Source organism: Convolutriloba macropyga, chromosome 7, assembly GCF_964194025.1.
Source record: "Convolutriloba macropyga chromosome 7, txConMacr16.3, whole genome shotgun sequence".
Classification (NCBI taxonomy): Eukaryota; Metazoa; Xenacoelomorpha; order Acoela; family Convolutidae; genus Convolutriloba; species Convolutriloba macropyga.
Window position 1 is genome coordinate 11,911,585 of NC_134474.1, and position 26,048 is coordinate 11,937,632.

At 37.1% G+C, this 26,048-nt stretch overlaps 1 protein-coding gene across 19 annotated transcripts in view; it reads left to right on the top strand.

Moving 5' to 3' along the window:
* Nucleotides 1–3,450: 3,450 nt before the first annotated feature.
* LOC142342608 (inositol 1,4,5-trisphosphate receptor-like) overlaps nucleotides 3,451–26,048 on the top strand; it is a 175,066-nt gene continuing 152,468 nt past the window's right edge. For 18 of the 19 annotated variants that reach the window (XM_075394000.1, XM_075394013.1, XM_075394006.1 and 15 more), the window contains exons 1-9: nucleotides 3,451–3,707; nucleotides 4,022–4,143; nucleotides 4,478–4,828; nucleotides 5,195–5,278; nucleotides 5,597–5,896; nucleotides 6,380–6,789; nucleotides 7,110–7,428; nucleotides 13,211–13,519; nucleotides 20,864–21,246. In XM_075394000.1, coding sequence (XP_075250115.1) covers nucleotides 3,509–3,707; nucleotides 4,022–4,143; nucleotides 4,478–4,828; nucleotides 5,195–5,278; nucleotides 5,597–5,896; nucleotides 6,380–6,789; nucleotides 7,110–7,428; nucleotides 13,211–13,519; nucleotides 20,864–21,246 — 2,477 coding nt within the window. In that variant the 5' untranslated portion in view covers nucleotides 3,451–3,508. The remainder of the gene's footprint in view (nucleotides 3,708–4,021; nucleotides 4,144–4,477; nucleotides 4,829–5,194; nucleotides 5,279–5,596; nucleotides 5,897–6,379; nucleotides 6,790–7,109; nucleotides 7,429–13,210; nucleotides 13,520–20,863; nucleotides 21,247–26,048) is intronic. The other variant, XM_075394016.1, reaches the window with a different exon arrangement.

Below are 26,048 nucleotides of genomic sequence, written 5' to 3' on the forward strand. Positions count from 1 at the left end.
ATGTTATTCGCAATCCGGGTATGAACTGCAGCGTGCTATATCAGCCGCCCGTGCGCAATATTTATTATCTTTAGTAATTGAGCGTGGTACTTGTTCAAAATACAAGGATTGAAGTTTAATTAATAAGTAGATAAAAGCAGAAGAGAATGGTTTCAAATAAATGAAGATCTAATAGAGTGATTAACTCTGAAGGTAGGTTTGGTGTTCAATGAATGAGTTTTGTCCTCAGTTTTGTCCGTACCCAATATCGGTTCTATCACCGTGGTAAATTAACCAAGTAGATACTGATATGTCACAATTGTTAATATTGCTCGAAGCCCGAGCTTTGTCTATTTCAATTTGTCGACACCTATCAAGATTGTGTCAGTCATTAATCAGGTAATAAATTAAAATTTAAACTTAATCTTTGACCTTGAAACCCATGGTTTTTAGTACACCTTTTTGTACAGTGCGTGTAGGGAACCGTGAATGACCACAACTTTTGACGAGATTTTCTGTGTGTAGCTTTGTATTTTCCTGTACTGAGTTGACCGTTGCAGTGGCAGGGTTAGGAGGCCAGTCTTCTTTATGTTGGTTATATTTTTCATTCCTTTTTCACCACGACTTTGAAGCCCCGAGATTACTTTTATAATCTTTACTGAGCCACTATGTAGATTATCATCTCGAAATATAACCCTTTTGAATTAAAAAGAAATTTCTTAAGTAGCTGCCTTACTTGTCGAATTCATTAATCGTGTACCCGATCCATCTTATGGCGGACCTTGTTCTTGACTGGATTCTATTTCCTATTGACAACCATATTATATCAACCATATCAACTACGTTTATTACAAGGAAGAAGCGTACACTACCTACATCGCTTCAATTATCATTTACGATTCCTAGCTATGGAATCTAAGCAAGGGAGACCTGTCTGTTCTAGATCATCTGGAGGAAAAGATTTTGCATGGATAATGCGATCGGGACACCACTCTCACAAAGACAATCTCATCTACCTCCAAATCTTGTTCCTATCGTTATATCGAGAACTGAATGTAATCTTATTCGATAAAATAATTCCCGAACAGTTAACATTGATCGGCCTAAGTATGTCAGATATTGGGAGCACTCGAGCTGAGAGTACTAGAAATTTAATATGCATCAGATTTAGAATAAAGATGTCCGATTAAGATTTTAGGCGCCGGCGTGCAGTCTAGCAAATCTTTCAACGATTTCACAATAGAAATCTTATTGGCAACCAACAAAAAACGAACTACTGGATTTTTATTTACGTTGCTTCTTGCAAAAGTTCGAGGAAAAAATTCATGAAACTGGAGAATTATACGTGGACGCAGAAATTGCACACTAGAAAAAACGGGTCTTTCCCATTATAACCCCCCATGAAATTATAGCCACCCATTATTGAGGGGGGGGGGGGGGGAATAATTATACCATAATGGGGGGCTATAATTTTTTCATGGGGGGGGGGGTTATAATGGTAAAGACCCGTTTTTTCTACTGTGCAATTTCTACGTCCACGTATAATTCTCCAGTCTCCAGTTTCATGAATTTTTTCCTCGAACTTTTGCAAGAAGCAACGTAAATATAAATCCAGTATTTACCTAAGCTTGGGGGGGGGGGCTATAATGTGAAAGACCCGAAAAAATAAACTTTTCATAGAACTTTCCAATATTAGGGTCTCAGGAACCCTGGGATTAATTAATATCTAAAGTCTTTATGATTGACAAAGGGTGATTTATTAGTCACCCTCACCCAATATAATCCATTCCTGCTTGTGTCCTCGCCCTTTCAGGTCAGCGTCCCTTTGCCTAAGCTGCAGTAGCTCAAAAGCTATATGCCATAGAGGCCATTTATTGACTCCTCTGAGGAGCTTTACTCATTCATCTAACTTTTAATTCTTATCTCTACTTCACCTTTTGTTTTTGATGCCTGACAAATTGTAATGGATATATTATGTTGCGGTCCCCCTCCCCCTAATGGGCATATATCTTTTATGCCCCTCCTGCTCTTGTGCTATTTTTTTCTTCATAGTAACGTGCTATATGCTTTCGATTCGATAAATCACAAGATCCTTCAACTGCATGAATTAGGATTTTCCAAAAATGCCTTAAACCTAATAGAAAGTTATCTATCACACAGGCTACAAAAAACCATAGTAAATCATGTGGAATCCGATTGGATTGGGTTATATCAAGGTGTCCCACAGGGAACAATTTTAGGTCCCCTTCTTTTTAACCTGTACATTAATGACTTGAACAAACAAATACCTGCTAATACAGAAATAATTCAATACGCCGATGATACTATCATTCTTACATACAATGCGGACCTAAAATTAGCAACATATAGTCTTGAACAATCCTTAAGAAATATATCTAAATATTACGAAAAACACCGTCTAATGCTCAATCACTCAAAAACTGAATTTATTACATTCTCAAAAAATCAAAACTAGAAGAAACAAAAAGAAACAATCTGTTAATTGGTAATTACAAAATACCAAACATCAATTGCGTAAAATACCTAGGAATATATCTTGATTGCACATTAAATTTTCAAGAAGAACTAAAACACGTATTACGCAAAATGGCTACGGGGATGAAAACATTAAAACGTATATCACGCCCGGTCCCTGAGCAGACAAGACTACTACTTCTGAACGCCTTAGTGATTAGTCATTTACACTACTCAGGCCTTTTACTGGTAAGCTCAAAAAACAATTGCTTTATTACTTTGGAGAAACAACTAAGCTGGGCTGTAAAGACGTGCTTCAATCGCAAAAAATACGACAGTTCTTTTGATCTGAAACTAAAACATCAAATTCTGCCAATAAAATTTTTCTTGGAATACAAAGTACTAAATTATTTTATGAATTTTACCAGTAACCAGCTTCCGATTTTCAAAAAACTACACTTAACAACATCAAATCTACGCTACAGCCAGCGAACCAAAAAATACTGCTTCAATCACAAAATAAACTCATCTGCACTAGAAAACTCTATCCTGAATATTGGCTCAACCCTTCATAATAAATTTCTTAACGTGAGTTTTAAAAATATAATTGAAATGGATGTAAAACCAATAGCTCTAAAGAAGCATCTGAAAATGTTTTTCTTTCTTTTGTATAAGCAAAACTCGAATAATGCGTCGTACGACAAGGCATCATGGAAAAGTTTTAAGTTTTCATAGTACCACTGTCTCAATTTAAACCCGAATATATTTAGTTTTTTTCATTTATACTTTGATCTACACTGCCCATTTAGTTGTTTGCTGTTAGTAACATAATGGGAATTCAATGTGTTTTTTTTATTATATAACAACACAGGGCCTTAAAAAACACAGTGGGGCGAAACAGAATAGATCCGTTATAATTGTATATAGTATCTGACTTGCTCAAAACCTAGAACTAGAAGATCCCGGATCAGTCAATATTTACCGAGTTTCACAGATGGTTTCAATATGTTGTTTTTACAGATTGCAATGTGATGTAAATACCGCGTGTGATACAATGAACAGTGACTCTGGTGGTGCCTCAAGTGGCATCGGAACAAATTTCACTAATTTACACGTCGGCGACTTAGTATCTTTGTACCACGGAGAGACGGGGCGCTACTGTGGTTTCATCAGCACCCTTGGACTGGTCGACGACAGATGCGTGGTTCCACTGGATGCCGGGAGCATTCGGCAGCCGCCGAAAAAGTTCAGAGGTAACTTTTTGAAAGAACTAGCGTGTCATTTATTATGGAAAATGTTCTCTATTTTAACATGATCTATGTAGTATTTGTTGAAAATATAATCAAGCACATGGCCACAAGACAAAAAGCTTGCTTTGAATATTTTTAACAATCTAACTTAAATTCAAAATTTTGATTGGGATACATTTGGCGTAGGTACTGAAATTGATGTTTTTTTAAACCAAGGCTAGACTATTTCAACCTCAATGCTTCGTTATATTCAAGGAAATTTGATGGTTTTATGATTGTTCTGGAACTGGTTTTTTTCCAACTGGTCTGCTGTTTAGATTGTCTCTTCAAAATATGTCCTATGAATCGGTACTCGGCTCACAAGCAGTATTGGAGAGCTGCTAAGCCCTTTGCCACATCAATCACCACTCAACAGAAGTCTCTTATTGACAAACTCAGGGTATGTTGTTGTTGTGCTTTGATTGACAGGATCTGGACACCATTTTTTGATGGCGACTGGAACCTGATCTGCTAATGCTGCATTTTCCATTGTGCTTTATTTTTATCCATACTATTCTAGATGCTGAGGCGTACCTTTAAATGTGTCATATTTTGGCTCTTATATAGGCTATGGCCCTAACCAGCTTCTCGTTGCCGGGCTATCAATTGACCTCAAATAAAATTTGTGCTTTATTTGTCTGATTCACTTTTTCTTCAAGATCTGAGCAATTCATATGACAATCGGTCGATTAAGTGTTATATCTATACATTAAACGCATATTTGATATTTTCAGCAATCGGCAGAGCTCGAGCGAAAACAAAATGAAGCCGAGGGCAAGAAGTTAATGGGAACAACAGTTTGCTACGGAGGCATAATTCAACTTCAACATGTAAAAAGCAACAAATTCTTAACTGTTGTCAGTCGGCAAACTGGAAATACTGATAAAAACTCAATTCGGGTGACCTTGGATATCGCTGGATCAGAGGGATCGTGGTTCTACGTGCAACCTTTTTACAAGCTAAGGTGTATTGGAGATCCGGTAATTGTGGGAGACAAAATAATCCTTCAATCAGCGAGCGTGTCGTCAAACAATTATCTGCATATTGGAGATGTCCCGCTTCATGATAATAAGGACTGTGTTGAGGTTAGTTTTCGTCCTCATTATTTTGTAATAAAGACTATGGCGATATAAATGGTGGCGACATTCATTCAAATGTGTTACAGAATACGTGAAATTGCATTGTAAATTATTGTAAAAATTTTGGCACTTGCGCTGTCCGGGGGGGGGGGGGGGGGGGGTGGGTGGGTGCAGGAATAGATTTATGTCTATGTTAATAATGCGACCAGAAAGCCTTAAGGATTTGGGTTTTGCCATTTTCTAGAATACGGTAGATAAACCAACAGCCGCACCAGTTCCCATCTTTTTTTAATAGAGAGTTAATATATTTAACAGTGGCCTTAGTAATCGGTAATTGATACAAGTAGGTTCTGGAGTTAAGTGCAATTTAAGGTGAACTGCACCAACGAACTCACACCCTGGCAGATCAATTTGTTCATGGAAGCTAAAGAGAACCTGGAAGAAGTGCTGAAATCGGTAAGGCTCCGAGTATTACGATTTTAGACTTACGAAAGCGCTATCTTTTCAATAAATATGCTTATGACATCAGAAAGTCACCAAGCTACAGTTATATTTTTGGTAAACTAATGAAGAGTATTGCTACCAACAATGTAGAGCCAAACGGCTTTGATTTTTTTTTACTTTTGTAAAAAAAATAAAGGTGCCCGTAATCGTTCATAATTTAGGACAAAAAATATCTCATCAATTGGAAAGCTCTGGACCAAATATTAGATATTACATGGTTAGCAAAAATTGAAGATTTCCTTAAACAAAATAGATCCAAAAAAATTTCAGGGAGACGTTATCCGTCTGTTTCACACCGAGCAAGAGAAGTTCCTGACCTTGGACGAACACGGAGGTCGTAATTATGTGTTCTTGCGGACAACAGCACGCGCGGCAGCCACATCTGCGACCAGCAGCAAAGCACTCTGGGAAGTAGAACTGGTTAATTCATCACCTCTTAGGGGAGGCGCTGGAAAGTGGAACTCGATGTTCAGGTTCAAACATCTGGCTACGGGGTTGTATCTGGCAGCTGAGTTAGATCTGGACACCAGGCCTGACGTCAATCGCGAGAAGCTGCGGATGAGCAATGAGGTAGCATTGATTGACCTTTTACTCCCATTCTATTTTATCTTTAAAGGCTTACTTCCGAATTTTCATCAAAAATTAAGCTTTTTTGAAAATTATAGTTGGTTTTTGTTCTGTGAAAATCAAAATTAAAAAAACAACAAAAACGTACTACTACTACTATCATGATATTATCTTAAGTACCTGACGTTCAAAGCACTGCCTCACTTGGTTAAATGACATTTTCGTACATATGTGGGAAAATGAGATAAAACTAAGACGAGGGAAGAGAATGAGATAAAACTAAGAAGAAAGAAAAAGTAATTTGTGAGACCATAATGGCCCCTTTTGTGATATTTAGGTTCTCTGAACAATTTTTTTCTCAGTATTAAATGCGTGTATGATTAAGATCGTTCTCATTTAGTGAATATGTACATCGTTTTAAGCAATTGTAGATTTATTGATCTTAAGTTTGACAATTCAGCCGAAATTATTTGGCAATGTTTTCAGCCTGTACATCATTTGGTGCCTGTAATGAATCCATGTGACGAAAGTGGTTCAGTGTTTGCCCTCATCCCGACAACTTCTGTTGCAAATGACGACTATGTCCCGAGATCCGCTTTCGTCCGACTTCAAAACATCTGCACCTCGGGTTCGTCGTCAAGTGGACTGGGGATAACACCAGGGGGATGGGGAGGTTGGGTTCACGCTACCCAACTGGCTATTGATGAGAATGAAGACAAACCAGTCATGTTGAAGGTCGGAGTTGCGAGTGTTAAAGAGGATACTGAGGCGTTTTCGATCGTGCCAGTTAGTGCGACTGAGGTTAGGGATCTGGACTTTGCGAATGATGCCAGTCAAGTGTTAGCAGACATCACCGGCAAGTTGCAGAAAGCACTCATAATTCCCAATGAGAAAAGGTAACTAGGTTTTCTATAGAACAGCTTCAATGTAACGTTTATTGTGCAAATTTTGCTGCTAGGTTTGTTGACCATGGTAGCCGAAATGTTAAAGTTTAATACATATTATGTAGAAATCTTAAATTCTCTAAACGGGATCAAAATGAATTTAATTGGCAGTTTTCAAACTCCATTGAGCAATTTACAAGTCGAAACAGTTTGCACTTGAACTCGCTGACTTTGAACTCAAGATTTAGACTTATGCGCAATTGTGATAAGCCTAATGCTATAGGAAGAAAGGAATTTTTCACCTTGGGTATGATTTCACTTGATTTTTTCAGGCACGTGCAAGCGCTTTTGACAGATTTGATCTTCTTCGTTGCCAATCGTCACAATGACGGATCAGACCCTCTTCAGCTGGGAACTAAGAATGACCAAAAAGTGGAACCCGACCGCGAGCGCCAGAAGCTCCTGCGTGAACAAGGTGTCCTCGAACAAATCTTCAACCTACTTCGGATTCCCCTTAACACCGACAATGCCGATGGTCCATTCTTTAACATGGAAGATCTGAAGGATTCTAGCCACGTTGCAATTAAACATATTTACAGACTCTGCTACCGTATTCTGAGGTTCGCGCAACAGGACTACAGAAAGAACCAAGTAAGATTTATTTTCTCTAATGACTTCAAAACAGCAATGTCGACTGAAATAGGCAAAATTTTGTCGAAAAAGACCCATGATGGTAAGTGTTTCCAATAGAGCCGAATTTTTGACCCTTTCAGTTTCAGCTCTCGGACTTTTTGGAAGTAGTCAAACGCTGTATAGTGATAGTCTCCTCTGGTTTTTTGAAGTCATATTAAAACTGTACATGCAAGCTTGACTGTACAGTCAGCGGTTGACTTCCACAAATTTTAAATTTCCGAGTTTTATGCAACATTACGTGACTCTGCTGAAGGCATTTCATAGTTTTGACTGATTATTCGGAATCGGTTCGTGGTTCTCGATAAACAACAGAAGTTTTCTGTTACTTTCGGGTCACGTAACCTATACAATGTAAGTTTTGATTTACCTCTCGGAAGAATGTTTTTATGCTATTTTACTCAAGTTGAAGGTATAATCACATTCAATGAATTCAAGATTGAAATTGTGAGCTTAATCGGAGCCTGATAATAAATAGGTTTTATATGATGGATTTTTATCAATCAAATAAGTTAACAATTCTGAAATTTACGTTACCGTCAAACATCTCTTAGGTGTTATGGTCTAACTTGACCCCAGGGTAATCTGTTTGGCCGTTCGATTTCTTTTTTCCTTTGTTTATCTCTACTATATTCAGTTAGGATTTTGGTAGCCTGTACGTTAGATCTCTTGTGGATTTTGGCAACAAAGAGTTTGTTTTAAGGACATAAGTATCAACAAGTAATATTAGCAATTCCATTCCCAATTTTTCAAGTTTTTGAATATTCGTCTTTTTCGTGTTTTCTATCTGTCTTTTGAACTTGCAGTCTGATTTTTGCGTCCGATTTGTTATTCAATTTTTAGTTCGCACTAAGAGCCTTGAACACTAAGATCCTTTAGCTAATCCTTTGCTTTGTTTTTTTTTGCTAATTTACTTTTCCAGCCTATTTTTTTCCTGCCCTTGTTAATTTTTCTGTTCTCGCTTCTTTGTTACTGATAGGAGGCTTTGGGTTTCAATACCGCAGCACCAAGACCAAGAATTGGTACCATTTAAATGCTATTTTCTACGTTTGTGAAACTTTTTCTGTATTGCTCTGATGTTCAATTGGCCTGCTGGTCAGGATGTCTTTTTTAATCGAGGAGTTTCAACATCATACTATCTTTTTTAGTTTTTTGCATATCTAATCATTTATCGTTCCTTTCAGAATGACCCTGTCCATGCTTTTATACATATAATTGTTCTTGATGAGAGGAGCACTTGTACATTTTTGGCTAGTTTTTACCGAAACAAATAAAATAATTTGAGTTTTAACAGGTTTCTACCTTATCTCGTCTCGAATCGCTTTCTCATATTATGATCATGCACTTCTGTAGTCACTGATAGACCCAGTACAGCATCCAAACGCGTTGTGAGAATAGTTTTTTTGTAATAGTTATTTGTGGAGTATTATTACAAAGCTTATCTGAATAATTAATTACTCTCAAACGAAGCTAAGCAATTATATTAGTCCTGTCGGTCTTTTTATGCGATTTTTCGCTTGACCGATTTTTCGTCTGCCCCTTGACTTATCATCCTTAAAAACGGGATAAACAGGTAGCTCCCAGCGGGCATTAAGTTTCATTAGAAGCCCTTAGCCGCGTTTAGTAGTCCTTTCAGTGCTAAGTGTTGTGAAGCTACTTGGAAGGCCGTAGTTTAAGGTTAAAAGGTCATTTGAGTTTGAGCCAAAATGTTCCAATTTTTTAATTGCTCTTGAACGAAGTTCATAGCAATTATTGTAAACCCGTGTGTCTTTTTTATTCAAAATTTTCGCTTGACGATTTTGACTTTTCGAGTGACTTTTAGGACCTTGACTTTTTGCGTTTCGCGTGATCTAAAATTCTCTCTCAATCACAATTTCAAGCAGCTACACTCCGTTGGAGGCAATTTGATACTAAAAGTCAAATGAAAAATGCGCCTAAACTGGTGTCATTTTTTACTTTAAATCTGAACAGTGGTATATGTTAACCCCCCCCCCCCCCCCCGACTTAAGCAGGCTGCAGTTGATTAGAGCTCCCACTAGTCGTTTGAGAGCAATTCTTCCGACGTTTTGTCGGTTATGTTGTTTGTTTTTTGTAATTTTTCAAATTTTTTGTTGGACGCGTCTAAAATTGAGGCTGGTTAAAGTTGATAAAGGTCTTTTGCATGATATGAGTACTTTTTATGACCATTTTAAGAGCTATGTTTTGGTAATTGAAACAAAAACATGCAAATTTATACTAATTTTCACAATTTTTTCTAACTTTTTGAAAAATTTTCCTCTTTTTCTGAGTTTTTTCAGCCCTAGTGTCAAGGGCTCCTCTTGGCTTGATAATAGGTTCCTGCATATTTTTAAGGGGTAATGGAGTGGGGTAATTTTTAGGGGTAATGGATTTTTTACTAAACTTTTTTTAATTTTAATGACATTTATTGTCATTAATAAAGTTTATCCAGACCCAGGTCCAGAAAACTTCCTTAAGGGTATGATAGTAAGTTACTGAAAATTTTTCGTTGGTCATGGAATTTTTTTCAACTTTTTAATATCACAAACTTTCGCAATTTTTCTTTATAAAACTTGCATTTTAAAATTTTTTTGAAAATTTTTGTCATTTTTCTAGTTCTTTCAGCTCTAGTTGTCATGGAACCTCCTCAAGGGTTTGATGATAGGTTACTCTATAGTTTGTAGATGTAGTGTAATGGTTTTCAGCTTTTTAACATCACAAATTTTTTGCAGTTTTTTTCACTCAGGGGTCAGAAAACCTCCGTTAGGGTTTGATAATAAGTTTCTGGAAAGTTTTTATTGGCCATTGATTAGTTATCATTTTTTTAATATCACAATTAGTGGCATTTTTCATTTGAAAATTTGCATTAGGTTTTGATTTTTTTGAGTGATTTTTTAGGTTTCTCCAGCCTCAAGAGCCAAGGAAGCTCCTCTAGTTTTTGATAATAGGTTATTGCGTAGTTTCTAGATTTAATGGAATGTTTTTCAAGATTTTTAGTATCACGAATTAAAGCATTTTTCTCAAGTTTTTATTATTTGATAATAAGATACTGCATAGTTTCTAGAGTTGTTGGAATGGTTTTCAATATTTTAATTCCTCGAGTTTTAGCACTTTTTTTGATAAAGTTTAATTTTCAATTTTGTTTAGAAATTATTATCATGTTTCAAGTGTATGGACCTTCATGAGCCAGTGAAACTATTCGCGGCTTGAAATAGGGTTACTGAATAGTCTCATGAGACAATAAAATGGGCTTGAAGATTTTAATATCACGAATTTTAGCCAGATTTATTAACATTTGCAATTGTTTGAAATTATTGAATTTTTTTTGTCTTTTTCTCAGTTTAACGATCATTACTGGCCAACGAAACTTTTTTTTCTTGCAGATGGGTTACATGACAGAAATCCATAGACGAAAATTGATTTTGCAAATTTTTTCACCGCGAAGTCGGGCAACTTTTTAAATTTTGCGCTTTTCAGTTCTTTTATATAATTGAATTACTAACAAGTCCAGAATACTAGAGTTTGAGAAGTTGAATCTCATCATCATTATTTGTAGCTGTTGCTCTCTCTGTCGTCTGGGGTTTATTTCCTTCCTTTCTCATTCACGTATTATCTCACACACACTCTCTCTCTCTCTCTCTCTCTCTTTCCTTAACTCCTTTGTTGATGCTGCACTCCAGCTGCTGTTATGTGGCGTGATGTCATCTTCTATTTGCTAATAAACAAATAATTATAGCAGAAATGTATTATCATAAAAGACCTAACTAGCAGTTTTTAGGAAATCATTGTTAATTACTCGCCAACCTAGTTTGGAGCAATTATATTAATCGTGTTGGTCTTTTTCTATGCGGTTTTTCGTTTGACCGGTTTTTCGTCTGACCCATTTGACCTCTGTTTCTCATAGGGATAAAACGGTTGACCTCTGTTTCTCAAAACGGGATAAAGAGAAAATTTTTTGGAGACTTATACTTATGGTGTGAAGGGCGGTTCTTAGAAATTGATCCCTCACCCCCGCCCCCACATCAGCATTGCCCCCCCCCGCTGCGGTACACCCCCCCCCCCGCTCCGGTCACCTCACGCCCCTTCAATTAAGCTAAAGCTAGCCGCACTTAACCGTTGCTAGCTATTGACGAAGCCAACCGCTCGCCGGTCGTTTGAGAGCAATTCGCCCGATGTTAGTCGGTTATGTTTGTTCATTGTTTTTGTTGAGTTATGTGTCTTAGAGGAGTAAATAGTTTATTCAATGTTAAGTTCTGAGGTCAAGTTTTGCTTGAATGTCCACTCCATTGAATTTCTACTTGGAGTGATTTGGCACATGCCTTGCTTATTAGTCGTTTCCTAAAATAATAATTTATCATCCGGGGAACTCCAGTTGCGTGGTGTTATTTAAAACGTTTTTCATTCTAAGACAAAAATATACCGAAAGTCATCTAAAGTCCGGTACTGCTAAAGTACGGTCTTGGTTCTTCTGATATGACTAACATACATCGAAAGCGTTGGTTTTACGAAATTTGAAAACCGAATCTTAGATGTATGATAGCAAAGTCATTAGAACCGTATTGATTGGCCGCAGTTGACTGAACGGAAAGCTTATCTTAATGGGGCGTCCTTTCGTTAAGATAGTTGGAACCATAAATATGTTCAGATAGGTTGTTTTGATGAAACGTGGTCATTTGATTTGGTTTCGGAGAATCATATATATCATGCTCTTACATTTTTAGACTCTACAGCATTTCGGTAACTTTTCTCAATTAAATGCTTTTGGTCTATAATACTGATGCCTTTGTCTTGTGGAAGTTACTGTTTCTATTCTAACTCGTCATGTGTTTATATACAGCATCCGGTCATTGATTCAAAACGGCGAACCAAATGTTATGGCTGTTTAAATTATTATAGCTTATAGTGCGAAGATATATGTATATACTGATTCAGGTGCTAAATTTGCGTGGGTTACAGTACGGGTTACTGGAATTTCCATAGTTTTATTTACTCAATTCCCAGAGGACAAATAATAATCCTTTATAAGAGTTGGCAACCCATGTTTGTGTATATTGAGATTAATGGTCTGAATGTCAGCAGTAATAAAATCGATACAATAGGCTCATTTGTTCGCCAACTTCTAATTTTAAACGGATGTTTGTTCGCTCTAAGGCCTTTCCTCTTTTCTCTGTGCCATGATTTGGTTCTAATTCTTTTCTGCCTAAGGTGGTTTCATTAAACAAGCTAACATGGTTCATTCTATCTAATTAAGCAAACTGATATGGTTGGTCAGTTTTACCTCATTAAGAGAGCTAATGCGATTATTTCTGCTTCATTAAGAAAGCTGATATGGCTTTTTGTGATTGCGAAATCTAATATGGTCTGAAGTAATTGGATAATGGTGAACGATGTCTTTTGGTTTGAACACGAGTGTCATGTGTAATAGCGATGCATTTATTCTTCAAATGTATCCGGGGGGGGGGGGGGGGGTGGGCGATGGTTATGATACTTAAAAGTAAATATCGGATGCAGAAATCAATATCAATCATATTCTGGTTCGGTACATTAACATAAAATACAAAAAATGAAGTTTTAACCTTCTATGCCAACGATCAACGATGTAAATCGAAAATATAAGCAAATGGGAAAATGTTTTTATGCTCAGAAAAGTTATAAAATCAATAAATTTAATAAATATATGAATAGTAAACATATTATTCATCTTAGTTGTTTGATGTCATAGGTTTAAAAAATATCAATTTTTCAGGAATACATAGCGGGGCAGTTTCAATTCATGCAACGACAAATTGGGTATGACATCCTGGCCGAAGATACAATAACGGCTCTGCTTCATAACAACCGAAAACTGCTTGAGAAACACATAAGCACGAAAGAGATAGACACATTTATATCTCTAGTGCGAGAGAATAAAGATTGCAAGTACCTGCAATATTTAGCGGATCTTTGTGTGAGCATGAACCAGGCTATCCCGACCACACAAGAGTTCATTTGCAACCAAGTTCTTCAGGAAAGAAACGCTGATATTCTCATAAAAACTGTCATAAAAACAGTGACGGTAAGAATGCTTTTCCCAATTATGACTTACTTCTATTTTTCCACACTTTCAGCTTACGGCGCCGTGGGCTTTCACCTCGATTATGTAACTTAGAATAGCTTTGTATGTAATGCGATGGCTTAACGCCTGTGGTTAGCACAGCAAAGCAATTGAGTGTTCTTAATTTATTGACGCGCGTTTACCGTTTACTTTTCCAGGTTTATGGAACGGCGCAAAGCCTTTCAAGATGGAGCATGTTTAAAAATTTACAATTTGCTGCCATTTTGCGTCCCTGAAAGGAGAGAAAATCGGAAAATAATGTTTGTCTGATTTGTCTAAACTGGGAGCATGACATGTTTAAGGATTTTGGTGACATTTGCTCGAGTGCAGAAGGCTTTAAAGCAGCCTAATGAATAGAGAAATGTCTAAGGTATTAAAAAAGCAGGCAATGAATTTTTAATCTAACCGCAAAGTGTGTTCTGACTAGAAATGACATTGTATTGTTCGGACGAATATGACCTATCATATTTAACTGGTCCATGCTTATCTTATATAATGTCTAGACCTCTCATATACTTAAGTTCAATTTTAACAACTAATTTTTTAATTTGTGCTCAAATTCAATTTACGTCTTCTAAGAAATGAGCTTTGAGAAATGTGAAGAAAGAACGACGAGCAAATGGCCAAGTGAAAAACTTTCGTTTCCTTTGCAGAGAAATTTTTTTCAGATAATAATGATTGAGTTTTCAGAGTGGCCTGGTCTCACAATGTTCCGTCAGAATCTAAGTTTTGATGTCTCGAAACACTTTGAATAAATAGAAGCGTTTAGGATTTGAACCGGAAAGCTGATCCTTCCCGATTGATCGATAAAGTTGTTGAGTATATGAAACAGGACATGCCGCTTTTAAAATCGTGTTTTGGTCAAATTTCTGAACAGTATTAAAGATCACAGAGGAGAAAGAGAGTAGAGAGAGCGGTCGGGACCGAGAAAAGTCAGTGTAATAAAATTTGCTGAAAAATTTTTGTTTACGTGCGGCAGTTTCAAATTTGTAAAATTTTTACGTTAGCTTAGTGTTTGTACCGAACTGGTTCCACTAGGCTGCATTTAAAGTTTTCAAGATATTGAAGTTTTAACCTATTTGGGTTTCCAGTTGGTGCTTAGTGATGAATTTTTTGTTTTCCACTGTTATGTTGATTTGACGCACTGATGAAATCCAGGCGAATTCTGCATGGAAATGGGATTCAGAGGCAAAAGCGTTTTTGATGCTATTCGGTACACATTGATGTATGTGTTTTGTCAGGTTAGTAACTACAGCAAAAATAACAAATTTAAAAAAATGTCTGGTTTACCTTGATCTTTTTACCTGGTTTACCTCTAAGTTTTCTCCAGTTTATTAAAAGTCAGGGGTTTATCCATTTAAAATAATGGCTGCTGATGACAAATTTTTGGCAAAATCGCTTACTTGTAACTTTCATCGAAAACTGCAGAACTGAGAAGAAATGATTTTAGGAGTATATGTTAGGAAGTTTGTTATTTTTGGAAAAATTATTTCTATTGAACATGAAATTTTGAAACAATTTATTTCAATTGAAACAATAAGTACATGTGCTTATTAATTGCGCAGGAACGAAGTTCTTCAGCAATAATCGTGAACGTGTTTGTCTATTTCGCTTGACCAAGCGAAATTTTCAATTGATGCAAAAGTTTCGACTGCCTTTTTTGCTTTTTGAGTGACTTTAACGCTCTAGACTTTTCGTTTTGCGCGATCTAAACGTCTTACTCATTCGCAAGTGGTGGCAGTTCACTACTAAAAGTCAAATAAATAGTGCGCCGAAATTGCTGAGATTTCTTTTTTAAATTTTATTAGTGGTTATTGTGTTATTTAATAACCTCTGACGTCATTTGAAGCTCCAACGACTTTGTAATTTTAGTTACCCCGTTTACCACGTGAGAATTATCAGCTATGAAATGGGACCTGTTCTTAGGTATACTATGCAAAAGGAAAGTTGTTTATTTGCAATCATATTTGCAAAATTTTTCTAGGAATTTTTCTTTCTTGCACTGAAGTGTCTACTGTAATAAATTGCTCTTGAACGAAATTCATAGCAATTATTGTAAACGTGTGTGTCTTTTTTATGCAAAATTTTCGCTTGACAATTTTGACTTTTCGAGTGACTTTTACGCCTGTGACTTTTTGCGTTTCGCGTTATCTAAAATTCGCTCTCAATCACAATTTCAAGCAGCTGAACTCAATGGGCGAAAATTTAATACGAAAAGTCAAATGAAAAGTGCGCCGAAACCGGTGCCATTTTTTAACTTTAAATCTTAATAGTGGTATCCGTTAACCTCTAATGTGGTTATTTGAAGCCCACTATTGAACTTCTTAGTCCAATTTAAACTCCCTCACCCCCAAATAGAGCAGGCTGCAGTTGATTAGAGCTCCCATTAGTCGTTCGAGATCAATTCACCCGACGTTTAGTCGGTTATGTTTTGTTTTCTGGGCTTGGTAACGTTTTTTTAAGAACTGATTGGTTGGTTTTTATTGCAGGCATAAGTTTTAAAATTTTTTAATGAGAATGCTTGTTTTGATTCTTACTAGCTTTTTAATAGCCGTCCTCATCTTCTCAGCCGGCTATTATAGCGCTCCTATTTTTTTTACTTCGTCGAACTTTTTTTCGCTTTACCCATTTTGCCGCCTTTTCGACATTTTGCGTGAAATCTTTTTGGCTTCTCTAGGCTAGTTTCACTCTTCTGTCATTCTGCTCAAAGTCCTTTTAAACAGCAGCTGCTCAGCAAAGCAATTCAAAATGAAGAGAGTCAGTATAAATAAATCAAAGTCAGAAATAGAAACGGTATAAACCCATAAAGCCCATTTTTAGATGCCCGGTACTTGAACTTTGTTCTTATAAGTTTTGTTTACTGTCTATAATGCTTATTGGTATTGATACTAGACCCTGTAGCCTCTCACTGAGAGACAGGAGTATATTCAATTACGAAATGGCATCAAAATAATTCGCACTTAAAAATGGTTTTATACAAAAATCAATTTTTGTTGATATTTTTTTTCAATGGCTATTTTCCGGCAATCGGCCGGGTATGTTCGACATTATTTCTGTTGTGCAGTTCGAGCAGTATTTTGCACCTTATCTTGAACTTTAATTTCGAATTTTCGGGGCACGTCTGCTTTCAATAGATTTCTATATCCAAGAAAACATCGCTTGCGACAATTTTAGCAATAAATATTATTACAGCATAACGGTTAGCACGTTGGAAATGCAAAAATGGAAATAAATGTTTGTCTCATTTTAAATTTGTGAGAATTTTTTGTTTCAAATTTTTGTTTACTTGCCTTTGTTAACAGTTGGAATGTTTTTTGGTATTGATACTAGTCCACCATTCCTTCATTAAGAAGCAGGAGTAAGACTAACTACCAGATTAAGGTTTGAGAAAACGAAAAGTTTTGTGGATATTTGCTTAGCGATAGCCAGGCTTTTATTGATCTCATCTTCGTTTTTTTTAATTCGTCGTCTACATCGATTATTTTAATTCGTCGTCTACATCGATTTTTAATTCGTCTTCTACATCGGTTATTCTTGTGATCCTTTGGCTTCTCCTTTTTCAATGACGTCTACTATTATGCAGCTGAATTTGCGTGTTTCTCTGTGTGTGTATGTGTGCGCGTGTGCGTGTGTGTGTGTTACGTTTTCTGTTACTCGCTTCGCCATCAGCTATTAGGTTTATTGTGCGATATTATTTCGACTTGCTTCGCTTAAAAATGACTTTTGTACTCAATTCAATGAACTTAAGACTTTAAAAGGTTTAGTAATTGAAGATCCATAGAGTTCATCTGAATGGGGCGACAAACTTAAGTGCTCTATTTCTCAAGCTTTTTAGGGTTTTATCTTGAACATCAGAGCTCTATTCATAAAGCGTTTTTGTGTAATAGGGCAATCACACACCCTTACAATTCTAGAAATAACAGGTGGCGAATTATCTCTGTTCATTCTGCTTTTTTCTATTCCAATGAAGGTCAAAAAGATCTATGGTTGCTTTTCCACCAATCTATGGACTGTTTTCATTTTCTTCTCTGTATATATTAGCTCAGTTTTGGTGAAATTTTCACGGCTCTTTTACCATCTTAGATCATACTGTAATTGGAAAATTCCAGAAAAATGCCTGATCGATGGAAATCATCCCCAAAATTTTATAAATGAATTATCAGAGGAATATGATGTGTCTAGATTTCAAAAATATTTTGCGTGCCTTCCTTTCGTCGATTTTAAGAGTAACCAATTCCGGGTGTTTTTGCTTTAAATAGACGTTAAGGTGCATGCTGGGTCACCGGCAAGGTTTTTTGTTTAGTTTTAGCTCATTCGCAACATGTGTTTAATTGCTCTCAAACAAAGTTTGTAGCAATTATTAATTGCTCTCAAAACGCAGTTTGTAGCAATTATATTAGTCCTGTTTTTGCTTGACCGATTTTTCGTCTGACCCATTTGACTTTGGTCCTCAAAGACGGGATAAACAGGTACAACCCCACATCAGCCCCCTCACTTCATCCCCCATTCCCACCCCTTCACATCGTTCAGGCCTTAAGGGCCCCCTGGTGCACCCCGCCCACAGCTGCGCTCATCTAACGCCCTTTCAATTAAGCTAAAGATAAGCTCACTAAATCGTGGCTAGCTACGGACGAAGCCTACCGCTCGCCGGTCGTTTGAGAGCAATTCGTCCGACGTTATTCGGGTACGTTATTAGTCCTGTGTCCTTTTTTTATGCGATTTTTCGCTTGACCGACTTTTGTCTGACCGTTTTCACTTCTTTCACTTCCGTGAAAATGGGGTAAGCAGTTAATGCCGGGAGGGTTTTAAGTGAATGAGCAGCTCTCTTAGAACCTTACGCTTTACTATTCTCCAAGTTGGCGATTCATCGAAAGGAGACATAAATTAATGGTGTGACGGGCCGTTCTTTGAATTTCGCCCTCCCTGCAATCACCCCTCAGTCAGACTCCCTGCTACAATCGCTGAGCCCTAGGTGGCTATCACCGAAGGAAACCGCTCGCCGATCGTTTTAGAGCACTTAGCTTGACGTTAGTCGGTTATGTTTACAAAATTGTTGTCCTTTCTGTGTAGGGTGTTAAATTTTTGAAAGTTGAAATTGAGAAATTAGGAAATGATATTTTTGGCCAAAAGTTTTCAGTCGTTGGGTTTACTTGTCTTTTTGTTTTCTAAATGGTATTTTGCGGGGCTACTATTTTAAATTTTTTTGGTAGCCGCATCGTTGACCATTTGTTCATTTTTATTCAATTTTGTACTAAGTTCATACGAAAGTCTCCTTAAATTAAAAGCGTATATGTCAATATGTGTACTCAATTCTATACCTCTTTTTTTAATCTGAGTTGAACCGTCGAAGTATTTTGATAGCTGTAAGCTGAGGGGAGCTATATTGCGGTGCTCTTGGTTTTTTACAATTGAAAGAATTTGAATTGTATTGGGGCGCTGTCTTTTTTTTAAAGATCTGTTCACATCTTTTCATGATTTTTGGTCAAATTGGAGTAGTGATTTTGGTCACGCCAAAACATGAAGTAGAGCAAAAAAAGCAAGTGGTTTTGCGGCTTGAAATTTTTTCGCTCTAAATTTAAAGTAGAGTGAGAATAAAGTGTTTGAACAAAAATTCGCTTTCTCGCTTGTGGTTTTTTTTGTTCACATACGGCATTTTGTCACTGATTTTTTAATGTTTTTTTTTACTCATAGTCCGTTCTAGTTCTAGTTTTTTGTTTAGTCTATGAATTGTACATCTTGCTACGTTTTTTACAATTCAAAGAATTTGAATTACATTGGGGCGCTGTCTTTTTTTTAAGACTTTTCCTAAGAGAAGTACTCTATTAAAGAATGTAGATTTCAGCGTTTTTGTTTATAGCAGCTGTCAACTGGTGCTGTTTTAATGAAATTTTGTAGCGCTTGTGGTTCCAACTATTTCGTCTTGTGCAATTTATTATTGGACTTGACCAATACATTTTTGCGATTACTGAAATTTCCTCAACATTCCAAAATTCATTTTAAATGTTCTTTAAAAAATTAACTGAAGCAACCTTTATCAGCTTTGTAATCAACAATTTTTTTCTTTTGTACTAATAGAAGGGTTTTCATCAGCTATGTAAGTGATTACAAGTTGTTCAAATCTTTGTTCCTCTCTCATCAACTTTTTGTGTTTTAACTTTTGCTTTGAAAGACCCCAATTTAGCAAAGCAGATTTGTCCAATTGTTTTCCTCAGAAACAATAAATGATTGGTAAGTTGTCAGTGTTTCAATTGGATTTTTTAGAAAACTAATTTAACGCCTCGTCTCAACTTTTCTCGGCACAATAATCAATTCAAACACGAGAGTTCTCTTAAATAGCATAATTGCTTTTGTTTGTCTAGGTTTTGAATTTTTGCATGACTTGCAGAGCCAATAGCAAAATTACCTTTGCTTGGATTCATGTTTCAAATTTTTTTTGTAGCTGCGAAGCTGTAAGCTGAGCGAAGCTATATTGCGGTGCTCTTGGTTTTTTTGTTTCGTCGTCTGACGCTCTTTTTTCGTTTTTTGTTCACACAGCAAAGCTGAAAAAGTCGAATTTTCTGAATGACTTCTTCCTCTCACTAACGGCATTTGCGCATGTCACATCATTTTTCACTCGCTTTAGCAAAAGTTTTTAGGTTATTTGCGTGATTAGATTTTGATCATATGTGACTTACCTCACTCAATAAAATGACTTTTGCACTTTAAAACTTAAGTTTAATTTGAATTTGTTTAAGGTCAAAGGAACTCATATGAGCCGTAAAGGTCCCTAATAAGAGGCTTCTGTGGAATGAATTTTAACAAGCTTTATTAATTTATCGCTGAATGTTTTTTACCTAGTTTTTTGAGCGGCGTCGATTTTTTTTCTATTTAGATCTGTATCTGTTTCTATCTTTATTATACGGCACGCAAGTCTATTCTTTCGCAGCTATTCCGGCGATCTGCCGGTTATGATTGGAAGCTGCTGTTTATATAAAAAAACTACTCATAAATGCTTGATCTGGAGAAACGGGGACAAGCCCGAGGGCATCACGTTGCGTTGCAATTATCCTAGCCTGAGATAATGGACAGCTAATACAGTAGTTTAAGTCTACGGTTCCGTTCATGAAAATGATGGGGCGGCATAAATTCCCCCTCCCTAGCTGTTATTGCAAAATAACCCCGTACCCTCCACTACCTAGCTATTATCAAAGCCTACCCAAAGCTACTATATAATGTTAACTATTAATAGTGACCACATGTAGGCTAACTGTAAGTTTTGAGCAGTTTAATGAACTTTAAGGGTTAATTGAGGTTTTGAATTTCTAGCGAGAAATCGACGATCCATACGACGATGAACCCCCAATGGGTGCTATCGAACAACGTCCACCCATTGTAACTTTGGACCAACAACGACCTCCAGGAACTACCGGAACAACCGTACCCCAGAACTCGGATGGTTCACCCACCGATTCATCAAGTGTCCGGGTTATACAAGAGGATGAAGTGACCCTTGTTTGGGTGCCAGCACCCGCAAGGAACAATAATAACTACAGTTTATCAAGTAGCTTATCGAATGCGGCTTCCATTTTAATGCAAGGAGCTCAGGGTTCTTTGGGTCAGGAGCGCGAGGTGTGTAAGTCTTTACGACTGCTGGCTTTGGGTTCAAAAGAAGGAGTGAAAGAAGATCAAAGCATTCTAGAATATTACAGGTTAGCTTTATTCCAAAGGTTGTATTCATCCACGCATCTAACAAATACTTTTTGGAAATGAGATTCTCTAGGGGAATTAAAAGGGGGAAAATTAAAAGGCGTTTGAAAAAGTGCAGCTCGGCTTTGAAGCTTGCAGCTCGTATCTCAAGGGCCTATATTAATGTTTATGATTTTGTGCAAGCTAATGTGAATCGAGTAGCTTGTTTGGGAGTGAATGAACAGATTTATCCATTATAATTATCGTGACGAACTCAGAATTTATTTTCATGGTTTGCTATTGACCATGTTCTACAGATGCCGTTCTTCAAGAGAGGTTCCGAGACGAAAATTTCTAAAAATTTCACGCTTCGCTTGATCTTGCTTTTAATCTCGCAGTGTTTATGAGCGAGCTCGCAAAATCAATTTTCTTCGACACCCTAAACTGCTGCTGCTAAGCCATATGTTTACAATGATGTCTGGATTTTATGGTTAATTCTTCGTCTTAAATTAACAATCTAATTGATAGGCCTGAATAGGTACATTTCGCAATGGAATCTACCCTAATCAAACGCATCTAAGATAAGAAAATCGTTTATAGACTTTCTCATAATTTGATGCTACATCATAAATTTAGAAAATGCTTAGAAATGAAGGTTGGCTTCATGCATTTTCTTGTATTTGGCGTTGGAAACTACTTCATGTGTGAGCACGCATGAGGCTTAAGCCCGCCTTCCAAACTATGGTCGTCACCCTAAAATAGTTTGGATCGCCGTTGAGTCTCAAAAGTTCCAGGGGTACTTACGGTCAAGTAGTTCTACCCGCGATTGTCCCCTGAGAGAACAAATCCCTAAATCATAGTTTTCCCCTAAATCATAGTTTTCAGGGAAGTTTTGGCACATTAGACCCCTCCTTAGTGGTTAATCGCTCTCAAAGAAAGTCTGTGGCAATTATATTTGTCCTGTCGTCTTTTTATGCGATTTTCGCTTTACCGATTTTTCGTCTGATCAAATTATTTTTTGGTCCGCAGAAACAGTATAACAGGTAGCGCTCGGAGGGCATTAAGTTCTCTTAGAGCCCTAAGCTTTACTATACTCTAAGAGTGCGATTCACCAAAACTGTTTCGAGGATACAATTTATTGGTGTGAAGGGCGGTTCTTAATCTTAAAAGTTTGACCCCAGAAGTCATCTCCACCCGCCATCAGCGCCACCCCATTACCCCTCTCCCCTCAGCACCTCAACACAAACATTGTCCACCCTCCTCCATCTGTCGATTTGAAACCCTGTCTTCTAGTCTTCGCAACCCTAAGCCAACCGCTCGCTGGTCTTTTGAGAGCAATTCACCTAACGTTAGGTCGGTTATTTTATTTTTTGTACTCATAAAGAAAAATTTCTCTACACCTCTGAATTAAATTGCCCCGCCGCTCGAGAGAAATTTGTCCGACGTTAGTCGGGTTGTTTTATTTTCTAAAATCCTCAATTCAGAAGCTTATTTTGAAAACTGTACCAATTGTAAACAGCGATATTGATAGCGGCTGCAAACAATGCTTGTCAGCTTCGCATCCTCGGATACGGAGATAACTGTCTATTATCTCTCATATACAGATGCAACAAAGTACACGTTTGAGATTGTATCTCACCTGTGCGCAGATATTTACCCGATGTTTGAACACACATAGGGCTATAACTCGCACTACAAAGTTCTCTTATCTCTTATTCATCAAGTTTTTAATATGCCGTTCAGTTCTTACCCCCTACTTTTTCATTTACCCACTAACATTTGACAACGATTATTTCACCCCTCTATTATTGCATCTCCGTTTTATTGCCTTATATAATTGATCCAATTAAAATTAGAAATAACAATACCTACGCCTTCAAGTAAAGGTTATGGGTTTTTTGGAAATAAGGGATGGAAAGTTTTGAAATGGGGGGGGGGGGGGGGGCGTAGATGAATCTGGGAAAGAAGAACTTTTCAAGAGACTGAAAGTGAATTTGAATAGCTCTGACATGACGCACACGAACATGAATGTGTTTGTATTCTTGCCTTATGTGGATCTTTTAAAGTTTAATTTTTAACTGGTAAGGTATTTACTTCGTATCAATTTACGATATTCATAATGAGTGTTTGTAAAACATCGTGAGAGCTTTCATTCTTAAAATGGGGTCTTTCCCATTATAGCCCCCCCTTTACCATAATGGGGGGATATGATGGGAAATACCCCATAAATGAATTAATCAAGCATACTTGCCGAATAATGTTGCAACTACATTTGTCTCAGTTTATAGCAATTTAGCGTTGACCACATTTGCACAGAGCTTTTTATTAATAGCCGCACAGCGATAGCTGAGGCTATTATTGGCCTTCTCTTGGTTTTTTTTTTATTTCGTCGTCATGATTTTTGTTACGACCATATGACGTCACAGCCATTTTTTGTTCATTCGTTCATGCAATTTCAACTGAATTGCATGTGTGACGTCATTTTTCGCTCTTAGTGGAGCGAGTTTTTTGTTCATGCGCGTGATTAAATTTTTGGTCACACTTGACTTACCTCACTCTCAAAAATGACTTCCTCACTTTGAAATTGACTTTTATTTACTTTAATTCAAAGAGATAAGGTCAAATGGGTGTGTATCACTCTAAATGAAGGTTATTTGAGATCAGCTAATAGAGGCAGTAATAACTTATACAGATTTTAAATCAAAATATAACATATCAGCCTTCAATGAAAAGACGAATTTTTTGGTCTGTCTTTCTTACTGGTTTTTAGAGTGCCGGTCTACGAATCTATTGCGGCTATTTTCTGGCAATCTGCCAGCTATGTTTGAATGGATTAATTGTGTCAAAATTAGTCACATAGTGACTTTTACTCTGTGGGGAAGGGAGAGGGGAGAATGGTTAGTCTGCTGTTTGTGCGTTTTGTTTGCAGATTGTGTTTGGTTTGTCTGCAAATTTGTTCCTCTTAAGTTCTCCTTTTGAAGAAGGCGATGAGTTTGTTTTGCTCTCGAGGCAGGTGTGCTCTTTTGCTCTTTGTTTGTCAGTGTTATGCAAGTGAATTATGAATACAACTGGGAAGAGTATTGAGAGGATTTGAAAGCTTTTAGCTGATGATTGGCGGAAAGCATGATTTAGATTTAGCAAATTTAAATCCAAAGTGATGAAGATATTTGGTTTGAAGTTAACATGTCGAAGTTTGGATACTTGACTACCGAAATCAATTTTTTGTAACTATTGAATTATATACTTTGGACTGTCGGACTAAGATCTGTGTTTTGACTTTAATCTGATTTTCTCTTTAGAATGATTCTTAAATGGCGGAGCTAAAAATTCATGAGTTTGGATTTTGCGGAAATTTTGAATTATAATTTGCTCGACTTGAGTCAATGCTTATATTATATTATTTGCTGATCATTCTTCTAAAAAGTAAAAAGCAGTAATCGTTGTCCTTTTTGACTATAAGTTTGTACTCTGTTCAATCTAGTATGTATATGATTAAAATTTCCAATACAGATGTCATTTTTGTCTTCAACTGGTGACAATTTGCCAAGTATAAGTTGATTTGAATTTCGCTAATTTTTTATGGCAATTAATTGAATCCAATGGTAATTAAATTACTCAAACAAAATTTCATGAGACCTGATCTTGAGGGTCTCAAAAAGACAGATATACAGAATACAGCTGGAGTGCATTTAGTCAGGGTTGAATTTGCTTGTTTTTTTAAAAAATCTCTGTCGTGAACCTTTACGACAGAGATTTAAAAAAACAAGAAATTGTTGCAGGGGCGTGAATTCATGGTGAAGACAATTTTCGATGTTTTAGATCGCGTTACTGCTGCGCATTTTAAAGTCTGTTTCGGTTTAAAAAATCATTCTTTCCCCACGAGCGAAACAAGTCGCTCAGCATGAACGGGCTACTTTCACTTCACCCTGTTCGAGAGCAACTCAACCAACGTTTGTTGCTTACAATTTCTGCTTTATTCGCGCTCTCAAATTTGGGTGGTTCTGATTAATTGCTCTCACACGAACTTTAGCAATTATATTAGTCCAGTGGTCCTTTTTTATGCGATTTTTCGCTTGACCGATTTTTCGTCCGACCCATTTGACTTCTCGTCCTCAAAAATGGTATAAACAGCTAGCCTAGCGCCCAGAGGGCATTAAATTTTCATAGAGCCTTTCAGCTCACTAGTGTCCAAGTATGCGATTCACAGAAATGGTTTTGGAAACGTATACTCATGGTATGAAGGGCGGTTCTTATAGTTTGACTCCCGCAACATCAGCTCCCATCACTCCCCCCCCCCCCAATCCCCGCCAATGCACATTGTTTAAGCCGTACGGACGTGACCCCGAGCAGCCAAAGCCGTCCCTCCCCACAGGTGCCCCCCCCCGCCCGCTGCGCTCACCTCACTCCCCTTTAATTATAGGATCTTTTCCGTTTGTGCCCCACTGTAGCTGGCTACTGACGAAGTCAACCGCTCGTCGGTCGTTTGAGAATATTTCGCCCGACGTTAGTCGATTATGTTTGTCTTTTTCGATGCGATTCTTGACTAATCGGCCGATTGAATGAAAGCGCAATTGTTTTGCTAATTTGTGGATGATAGGTCAAAATAAGAACAAGATCATATTTTATTTTTAATGATTATTGGACCCCGCACATCGATCGACCAGCAGCGCTCAGCAAATAAGTGCTGTTTTAGTTTCAAAACTCTGGCATCGATATTTCTATTTTGTTTTTGAGGAAGTCCCTTATTGCCAGTTAAGATTAAAGGAGCGATAGTAAACAGCGTCGCCATTGTGACCCTCAAATTAATTGAGGTTTGCAACTGGTG